An 11,205-nucleotide genomic window follows, 5' to 3' on the forward strand; every position below is an offset into this window, starting at 1 on the left:
TTATTTTAAGTTTATTATTTCATTTGTGCACTTTTTTTTTCTTCACTTTTCTCTGTTTGGATATATATACACTGTTGAATTGACTCATTACATGTTCATGAACATTTAAAAGATCAGTAAATTAAATATAAGGAAATACATGATTTTCACTGGAAAATGCAAACACCAGAGGATAAAATAATAAATCTTCTACAACACTTGTTCACCAGTAACACTCATGGAGTTGGATCAGTGACAGCAGATGGAGTATAACCTGCATATAAACAGTGAAACAGCAGAGGGAGACATTTACCTACAAACTAATGGAAAGACTGAAAGAACTAAAGATAAAGGAGGACAAATCAGTGTGGGGGTGGAAAGTACTTTAAATGGAGGTACTTGGGACTACTACAATTTAATACATTCTTTATAGACAGCCTGTTGTTACTGCCTTTATCAGAACCTAAAATGGAAAAATCAGAATAAAAGCACAACATATGATGTCTCTGTTTATATCTAAATTAGCTGCGGCATTAAAATGCTACTACAGTGGTCTGATTTATCAGTGTTTTTAATCACAAAATAATTTGTAAGAATTTTCCAAAGCTACAACTGATAATTACATCTCTATTTACAATCGTGCTTTTATTTTGAAAACGGAGCCTGTCTTGAAAAATACAATTAAATGCTATTTTTTTTTTAAAGTAGTTCAAGCATAGTTGTACCACATTTATTGATAAAATTATAAAACAAAACACACATTCAAATAAAATAAAATTTTAAAAAATAGAATAAATAAGTGGTAAGAAAACGTACTGATATAGGAAATACGTCATGACGTCATCTTTTACTTCCGGGTCGCTTGTGCACACGCTCACGCTGTGGCAGCATGGCAGCGAAAAACAAGCACCGAAAGAAAAATAAAGCGACTAAAACAGTGACGTTTGAAGAACAAAACGGAGAAAACGAGCCGCAGTCGGAAGACAATAACGGAGATGGTGACGAGGGTGAAAAAAGAGGGAGGAAAGAGGAGGATGAGTTTAATCTGGAGGAGGTTTTACGGTTGGGAGGGACACAGGTGAGTTCACATGAACCAACTCCACAGCAGCAGCTTCTGGGGTTCACATGAACCTAAACTGGCTTTATTCAGTTACAGGTCCGTTTATAGCTGATGAGAATCATTCTGTATTGTTTCCTTGTAAACACAACGTAGACATGTTAATTTCTGTGGCTAAATGAGGTGAAACATGAAGTAGAAATAGTTATTTGTGTCTTAAATCTGATTAAAGGCAGTAAAAAGGACAGCATGTTATGAAATAAACTAAAACTGCGTGATTTACTGTGTTTAAAGTGTTATCTGTCAGACAGTGGTGGAAGTTTATTTCAGGGTAAACACTACTGTCTGTGACACTAAAAATACTCCTTTATGAGAAAGTAAAAAATAGGACCAGTGGCCCTGTAGCTTACCGGCCAAATTAAAAGCTTTGGGAAATGCATCCAGATGCCATTTATTATCACCCAGTTCTGTGTATTTATTATATTACACAAATAGCCCATGTTTTGGTCATATTCCAATCAGATCTGTAAAAAATTCAAATTCCAACTTGATATCATTGATACTGATTTATTGGACCGTCCACTTCCTATCTGGTATAATGGGAAAATTATTCAAAGTCACACCAAATCCAGAATCAGATCCAGATTAAAATAATTTCAATACCTTGTGTTGACATCATCATACAGAAGCTGTATACCAAGTTTGAAGTCAATCAGAACTGGAGTTTGGGAGAAAAAGACGATTGAAAATTTTCCCCCGTAAGAGCCCATGTTAAATTTTCCGTAAATTCCCGGATTCAGAAGAAGATCCTGATCAGCATGTGGACATTATGTTTTGGTCATCTCCCCATCAGGGCTGGACTGTAGAAAATTACACTGGATATCATTTATATTTACTGAGTTATTGCATCCATCCACTTCCTATCTCTTATAATGGGGACATTTTTCAAAGTGGCACCAAATCCAGAATCATATCCGGATCCAAATAATTTCACTAACTTTTGTTGACATCATCATAAAGAAGCTGTATACCAACTTTGAAGTCAATCGGAATTGTAGTTTCAGAGAAGAAGACGATTGAAAGTTTTGTAACGGACGACAGACGCCGCATGACGACAATAACTTATGGCCTGTTGGCCGGTCAGCTAAAAATGTTCAAACTTTGGTCTGTTTATGGTAAATGTTTATTTGTTCTAAATATCACAAGTACTTCTGCTTTAACACTTACAGTCGGCATCTAATTAACAAAAAATTGTAAGAAAATGTATAATCGTCAGTAATTAATTCATTTAGTATCTGGATTAACTGATTGGAAATGCATCCGCTGTGTTTGTTTCACCATAATCTTTGACCTTATGTTTAGTTGCTTCTGTTTAGTTGATAACAAACAGCATAAAGTACTAATAAATTTGTCTGTGTGTAGGCTGACTACGTCCTTCTAGCAGGCCTGAACGATTCCAACGAACTCGTAGATGGAGGGAACAAAGGAGCCATAGATGACCTGGAGGAGGGTGAACTGGAGAAGTTCATCACCAAACTGGGCATCCGAGCGTACGCTGGTCAACAGGTCATCATAGACGAGGAGGAGGATGAAGCTGCTGGAACCAGTGAGAAGAAGGATAGTAAAACACCTGATACCAAAAAGGCTTCACCTGAAACACAGAAAGGACATGAAACACAGGAGAAAGTGAAGGCAAAGGAGAAGAAGCCCAAGGATGGTCCGACATCAGCTGCAAAAAAGGCCAAACAGAGCGCCAGTGTGTTTGAGTTTCACCAGAGGAACGTGTTGCTCGTTAAGCCAGGGGGGAAGTGGTTCGACCTGGACTACAGTGCTGAGGGTTCAACGGAGCCACAGGACGCCTCGCTGGTGTCCCAGTACAAGACTCTGGCCCAGAAATTGTTTGAAGCTGAGGTGGAGCTCTACAGGAGCAAAAAGAACCTGCAGAAAGGAGCCAACTCCGCCTGGATGAAGACCGTCGTCTCCTCTGGCGTCCTCGCAGACAGGATGGCAGCCATGACGCTTCTGATCCAGGACGCTCCGGTCCACGCTCTGGACCATGTGGAGAACCTGGTGTCCATGGTGAAGAAGAAGGGCAGCAGGAGGATGGGCCTGATGGCTCTGGATACGCTGCGGGAGTTGCTGTTGTCTGACCTGCTGCCTGAGCAGAGGAAGCTCCGCCCCTTCGCCCAACACCCATTCAGCGAGCTGGAGGAGAAAGCCAGTGGCAACAGGGATGCCCGAGACCGCCGCCTCATCCTCTGGTACTTTGAGCACCAGCTGAAGCACCTGATGGCTGAGTTTGTGACGGCCTTGGACTCGGTGGCTCACGACACGGTGGCAGCGACGAAGACGAAGGCGCTGATGACCGCCTTCGAACTGTTGAGCAGCCGACCGGAACAGGAGAGGGCGCTGCTCATCCAGGTCTGTGGAGTCTCAGTTTATTTTAATGTTGTATTAAGTCCAGAGGGAAAACGGTTTAATTCACATTACAAGTCCTGCAGTGTATTTCCTTCATCTTAAGTTTCTACATAATGTATATGACAGGATTAGTACAAGTGTGTGAAATCCTTGAAAATGTTTGAATTTCAACATTGTGTTTTCCAGGTCTGAAAAGGGCTTGAAAGTGTTTGCAATTCTAACTATGTGATGTGATTTATTTAATTATTTTTCATATTAACTCTGCCAGGTTAGATGCCAACCCAAAGCTACTTACACAGAGGTCATACATTTAGAAAAGTAAAACTTTATGTCAAAAAACAAAATTAGCAGGTGTTCTCAGGTTGACTCCACGTACATTTGTATCTTAATCTTTGTCTCGGTGCAAATGTGTCTGAAGAACACCAAGTGACGTCCCTTTTTTAGGATAAAACTTTGTGTTCTTCTTTAATTTCTAAACTTTTTGTTATTATGAAACATAATTTTAGATGTTTATACCATAGTACAATGTACATCATTGTGAAAAAAATAATCCTCAGTATATGGATTCCGGTAGATATGTATTTTACCCCAGTGATAAGGTGAAAATGACCCTTAAAAGTGCTTGAATTTCACCTTGAAAAATGTATACGAACCCTGATATCACCTTCTACTCGTACATTCCTTATACCTTATATATTCTGAGTTTTCATGGGAGCTGCATTAGTATTTAAACTACTTTTTTACAAAGACTCACATTTATCTGACTTGTTATCGCTGAGGAAGTGCATTAGTAATTAACACAGACAGATGGATGCATCATCAAATATGAAGTGATGGGAGAACAGTTTAACATTTTGAAGAAACAAAATTTTTTTTTTAGGTATGTTGAGACTTTAGGTTGGATTCAGACTTGTTCAGGAGTCAGTGCTTGTGCAGATGCTGGGTACATTCTACTCTTTCTACAGCCTGGCCAGCCATCTGTCTGGAATTGCGGGGCTTGAATCCAAATATGGGTCAAAGCACAGTATTCGAAATCTCTCTGATGGGACATTTCAGAGACAATTTGACAGATTAGTTTTGCTAAGTGACTAGGGCTGTAAGAAAATATTGGTTCTGCAATATATCACAATATTTCACTTCACAATACTGTATTAATATTAAAAAGTACTGTATCGATATTTTTAGGTATTTATTCAAATGCAGATATTGTGGAGATTGATTATTGTTTATATCTTATTTATTATTCTTTAACACTCTTATTAAATAATGTTAGTTCCTTTGTTGGGATTGCACAAAAATACTGTTCTGATGTTAGTTCTGAACTAATAGAATATAAACATTTGAACAGGATGTGAAACTGTAATGTCTGTAAAACAGAATTTCAGTTTGAACACAGGAACATTTTGTGATATAGCATCAGATCCTGTTGGGATCAAATAAAAATGTGTTTAGTATTTGTGCATATTTCTGGTGTAATTCAGTTCTTCAAGGAAATAATCATTTAAAAAAAAAAAAGAAACAAACAAAAAATTGCCTTTTTAACAGTATCATGATGTATCGTGATATATCGTATCGTGATCCTAGTATTGTGATTTGTATCGTATCGCCAGATTCTTCCCAGTACACAGCCCTATAAGTGACCCACATTTGTACTTTTAAATTCATTTTTACTTTAGTTGGACCACAAGGGATTATCCAAAACAAGGAGCTACTTTATATTGAAATAAATGTTAGAATGGCAGTCAGTTACAGTTCGCTCTCTAACGGGACATTACTGTGTTTTGACCCATATGAAGGCGGGACTAACAGGCGCAGTAAACCAATCACAGATAAGATGCACGTGATACTTTTGTTGGTATAGAATAGATCGTGCATATTTCACAGCCTTTGGCCCAATTCCAGACTATATTCTCAGTATTGAATGCACAGAAAACAGGATGGCCAGCCAGTCTACTCATTCTATTCATTCTACTCTAACTTGGAATTGCACTCATGTTTCTGGACACACTGTCATAACATAACTCTTTATTTGAATGTTTTTACAGGTGGTGAATAAGCTGGGAGACCCTGAGTACAAGACGGCGACCAAAGCCTCGTACCTGCTGGAGATGCTGCTGCACAAACACCCGAACATGAAGGTGGTGGTTTGTAGCGAGGTGGAGCGCCTCATGTTCCGTCCCAACATCGCCCCCAAGGCGCAGTACTACGCCATCTGCTTCCTCAGCCAGGTGCTGCTGAGCCACGACGAGGCCGAACTCGCGGCCAAACTCATCGCCATCTACTTCTCCTTCTTCCGCGCCTGCGTCAAGAAGAAGGAGGTGGAGTCGAAGATGCTGAGCGTGCTGCTGTCGGGCGTGAACAGGGCGTATCCCTACGCCGAAGCCGGGGACGAGAAGGTGAAGGAGCAGCTGGACACGCTTTTTAAAGTGGTCCACCTGGTCAAGTTCAACACGGCGGTGCAGGCGCTCATGCTGCTGTTCCAGGTCATGGACTCGCAGCAGAGCGTGTCCGACAGATACTACACGACTCTGTACAGGTGAGACAGAATAAAAAACAAATAACCTGGATTCAACTCATGATGCACTTTAAACCATGAAGACCCAAACAACCACCGGTGAATGAAAGCATCTACTGATCTGAACTGTTTAATACCTGTTGATCCACTAATCCTATCAATACATGTGAATAATTGATATGAAATATAGTCTGTCATCTTTTCATGGTCATCAGATATGACCCATTTGGACGTTCAGAGGCTCCGTAGTTACTGTGGAAACATTGTCATCTTCTACAACATTGATTCACCAGTAAAACCCATGGAGTTGGATCAATGACAGTGGATGGACACACTGGGTTTATGTTCAGTTAATGAGAGATTTTGCAGAAAAAGTCACTTTTTCTTCAGTTTTCTCTGTTTCTGATATAATAACCCTCAACTTTAAAAAAAAAAAAAATTAGTGTAGTTTATTTTGAATATGCAACAAAAAGTAATCTTACTTAGTCCTTAGAAATAAACATAGTAAGAAATAATGAAAAAAAAATAAAAAACCCAAACTAGAACAGCACTCGGACAGCGCAAATCTCTGCCAAGTCAGATCAGTGACCCCCCACCCCCCCATATCACCACCAAAATTTATCATTTGTTCCTTATGCCAGTATCAACATTTCCTGAAAATTTCATCCAAATCTGTCCATAACTTTTTGAGTTATCTTGCTAACAAACAGACAGACAAACCCCGATGAAAACATAAGCTCCACCATTATACTTGGCGGAGGTAAAAATGAAATTTATACATATACATGAAGCAAAGTATGACTTCATTTGCAGATTCGAAAAGGAGTGGGAGGAAGTATAATTTATGTAATCCCACCACTTCTCCACAACTTTAAACTTTTATGAACATCTACATAATCAGTGAATTATAGAAAAATACCTGATTTTCACAGAAAAAAAAAAGCTAAATACAGAGGATGATATAATAAATGGTGATAAATCATTCAGGAAAATAGAGAGAAAAATCGAGTTAGGAACTGCCACCAAAGTATCGTTGAGTCTTTATGGGTTAATGAAGGTCCCTCTGTACAGACACATCACTGGAGCTTCCTTTCTTAAACCTCGACACACTCATGACACAATAATGGGTCGTGGACCTGTTTTCATGATTGATGCTTTTCAGAGACACACTATGAGTTTGAATTACAGTAGCAACATGGTGCATTCAAGTGCACCTTGGACACTTTGAAATCCTTACACAATTAGCTTCACAATTTTTGGACAACTCATGCTTTAACAAAATAATAATGTCCATGTTTTTCTTCTTCGTTGGTTCAGGAAGCTGCTGGACCCCTGGGCTGTCGTCGTCCTCCAGACAGAGCATGTTCCTCAACCTGCTGTACAAGTCCCTGAAGGCCGACATCATGCTGCGTCGGGTCAAAGCCTTCGTGAAGCGGCTACTGCAGGTCAGCGCCGAGCAGAACGCCAACTTCGCCTGCGGAGCGCTGTTCCTGGTGTCGGAGGTCATGAAGGCCAAGCCCGGACTGAGACTCCTGCTGCAGGAGGAGGGGGTGAGGACACAGTAAAGGACCCGCCCAGTGGGTTTATACTGGAGCGTACAGATGCAGGACGTCCCAGAGAGCATAAATGAAGCTGTAGCCTGGAAGTGTTTAGAGATAAAGATGATAAAAATGCTGCAGTATGTAGGATATGTAGCATGTTTTAAGAGCATTTTCTTCGTTTATGTCGGTTTGACATGGACTTGATGTTGGGTGAACTCGTTTATGTTTAGTATTTATGACCCTGATGTAAAAGTGTTTGTTCCCTTAGGATGGGGAAGATGAGACGTTCAAAGACCTCGCTGAAGACAATGAGGATGATGATGACGATGAGGAGGAGCGCTTTGTGGATGCCAACAAAGTGGAGGAAGGAGTAACTGTACAGACAGAGGACACCAAACCCACTGCATCATGGGTACATCACCAGAACCTGGAGGGTGAGTGACAAGACAAAGATTTAAAAACAAACAGCTGCTGGTTATGCTGGTCTGATGATGATGATGATGATGAGAATGAGGAAGACAAGGGTGAGAAAGAGGATGACAAGTGATAATGACAATGAGGAAGAGGATGATTATGATGAAAAAGAATAATTATAATGAAGATGATGACGGTGAGAGTGAGGAGGAGGAGGAGGATGAGAAAGAAGGGGAGGATGATTAAAAGGAGAATGGACAGTGACAGTGATGAGGATGATAGTGAGGAAGAGGATGAAAACGACGATGAGAATAGCAATTATCAGAATGAGGAGGATTAGAAGGGTGATGATGAGGATGATTTTGAGTGACGAGAATGAGAAAAATGATGGTGAAAATGAGGAGGAAAATGAGGATGATGATGGTGGTGATGCTGATAATGATGAGAATGAGGAGGAAGATGAGAAGTGGAGGATGAGAAGGACGATGCTGAGTAACAGAGGATGATGATGGTGAGTGTGAGGAGGAAGATGAGGATAATAAGGATGAAAACAAGAATGAGAATGAGGAGGAATATGAGCATTAGAAGGATGATGATGATGATGATGATGCCAAGTGACAATGAGAAGAATGATGGTGGTGAAAATAATGAGGAAGATGAGAATAAGGAGGATGATAGTGATGCTGATAATGATGAGAACGAGGAGGAAGATGAAGATAAAGAGGATGAAAAGGAGAATGAGAATGAGGAGGGTAATGATGGTGAGAATGAGGAAGATGAGGGTGAAAACAAGTGAGGAGGACGATGATGGTGAGAATGAGGAGGAGGATGAGGATGAAAACAAGAATGAGGAGGATGATGATGGTAAGAATGAGGAGGAAAATGAGGATGAAAACAAGAATGAGGAGGAGGATGATGATGATGGTGAGAATGAGGAGGAAGATGAGGATGAAAGCGAGAATGAGGAGGAGGAGGAGGATGATGATGGTGAGAATGAGGAGGAAAATGAGGATGAAAACGAGAATGAGGAGGATGATGATGGTGAGAATGAGGAGGAAAATGAGGATGAAAACAAGAATGAGGAGGAGGATGATGATGAGAATGAGGAGGAAGATGAGGGTGAAAACAAGAATGAGGAGGAAGATGAGGGTGAAAACAAGAATGAGGAGAATGATGATGTGAGAATGAGGAGGAAAATGAGGATGAAAACAAGAATGAGGAGGAGGATGATGATGGTGAGAATGAGGAGGAAGATGAGGATGAAAACAAGAATGAGGAGGAAGATGAGGGTGAAAACAAGAATGAGGAGGATGATGATGGTGAGAATGAGGAGGAAGATGAGGGTGAAAACAAGAATGAGGATGATGATGATGAGAATGGGGAGGAAGATGAGGATGAAAACAAGAATGAGGAGGATGGTTATGGTGAGAATGAGGATGAAAATGAGGATGAAAACAAGAATGAGGAGAAGGATGATGATGGTGAGAATGAGGAGGAAGATGAGGATGAAAACGAGAATGAGGAGGAGGATGATGGTGAGAATGAGGAGGAAGATGAGGGTGAAAACAAGAATGAGGAGGATGATGGTGAGAATGAGGAGGAAGATGAGGATGAAAACAAGAATGAGGAGGAGAATGATGATGGTGAGAATGAGGAGGAAGATGAGGGTGAAAACAAGAATGAGGATGATGATGGTGAGAATGAGGAGGAAGATGAGGGTGAAAACAAGAATGAGGATGATGATGATGAGAATGAGGAGGAAGATGAGGGTGAAAACAAGAATGAGGATGATGATGATGAGAATGAGGAGGAAGATGAGGGTGAAAACAAGAATGAGGATGATGATGGTGAGAATGAGGAGGAAGATGAGGATGAAAACAAGAATGAGGAGGATGATTAGAAGGGTGATGAAGATGATGATGTCGTTCCTGTGTGACCAGGGGGGAAGAGCGTTCAGAGCTACGACCCTCTGCACAGGAACCCCATGTTCTGCGGTGCAGATCACACCACGCTGTGGGAGCTGCAGAGGGTGAGCACCACCGACACCAGCAGATGAATCACACCGTCCACGTGTCGTGTCCCGTCATTTAACATGTGTTTGTTTCTGCAGCTCGCTCTGCATTTCCACCCGTCGGTGTCGCTGTTCGCAAAAACCATCCTGCAGGTAAAAGCCCTCAGTATGACGTCACATCTCACACACAAATTCTTATTTAAGTTTTTAGATTTGGTTCTTTTGGGGTTTTTTTAATAGATTCTGATTGAATTTCATTTTTTTAAATCCCAAAAACCTGTTAGTTTTTAGACTTTGTTGTTTCAGACAGGTTTTTTCTTTTGTTCACCTGCAGTTTCAGAACTGAATAGAATAGAACAGAACAGAATAGAAAAGAATAAAATAGAACAGAATAGACTAGAACATGATAGAATAGAATAGAATAGAATAGAATAGAATAGAATAGAATAGAATAGAATAGAATAGATCTTTATTGTCATTAGTCGCTTTTCCATTGGACATATGTGCAAAACTTTACCGATATTTATTAAATGTCAAAAAAACAGAAGTGCGTAATGTCATTTTTTCAATGAAATCACAAATGCGATGATTTGTTTATTATCGTGAGATGACACGAGAAGTCATTCCATAAACATGACGACGAATGTAAATATGGTGTTGATTTACAGATATATTCATTATTATTATATATTACCCCTCTATCTTCTCCTAAATTTAAAAAATGATTCAGTTTCCTGGTGTGTCCACACATACCGCACCATTCTTTCTTTCTTTTAAAACTCTTCTTCTTTTGTTGTAACGTCCATCAACATTCTTTTTTTTTTTTTTTTTTAATCACGTGACTCTAGTTGTGGAAAAACGTCTTCATTGCAGTTTTGCCTGATATAACATTTGCGCCACGCCTGAAAAACCACCTCTTACCAGCGCAAAATCTTTTAATCAAAAAACGAGTTTTGGCAAAATTGTAGTTTTTCCATTAGGTACATTTTTATGGGTCAATGGAAAAGAGACTACTAGTGCAGAAGAGGACTGTATAAAAAATATCACACAAAATACTGAAAAATGTAACCAAAGTACAAACGCTACAAGATAAATTGTTTAATATACATATACTACAAAAGTACTACAACAACTACTAAAATACACAACAAGCTAATTCTATACTACAGATGACAATATGTACAACAAATAAAGATATACAGTATATATGGATATTAGGGCTGTCAAAATTAATGAGTTAACGCAGATTAATCCATCATCATGATTAATC

At 39.8% G+C, this 11,205-nt stretch overlaps 1 protein-coding gene across 1 annotated transcript in view; it reads left to right on the forward strand.

The window, feature by feature from the left end:
• The first annotated feature begins 840 nt into the window (after positions 1–840).
• Positions 841–11,205, forward strand: part of cebpz (CCAAT enhancer binding protein zeta) — a 35,981-nt gene continuing 25,616 nt past the window's right edge. Inside the window, 8 exon segments of the mRNA XM_030128770.1 lie at positions 841–1,057; positions 2,459–3,457; positions 5,500–5,990; positions 7,287–7,299; positions 7,301–7,519; positions 7,779–7,944; positions 9,865–9,953; positions 10,035–10,088. Coding sequence (XP_029984630.1) covers positions 869–1,057; positions 2,459–3,457; positions 5,500–5,990; positions 7,287–7,299; positions 7,301–7,519; positions 7,779–7,944; positions 9,865–9,953; positions 10,035–10,088 — 2,220 coding nt within the window. The 5' untranslated portion in view covers positions 841–868.

Source organism: Sphaeramia orbicularis, chromosome 24 (genome assembly GCF_902148855.1).
Source record: "Sphaeramia orbicularis chromosome 24, fSphaOr1.1, whole genome shotgun sequence".
Taxonomy (NCBI): Eukaryota; Metazoa; Chordata; class Actinopteri; order Kurtiformes; family Apogonidae; genus Sphaeramia; species Sphaeramia orbicularis.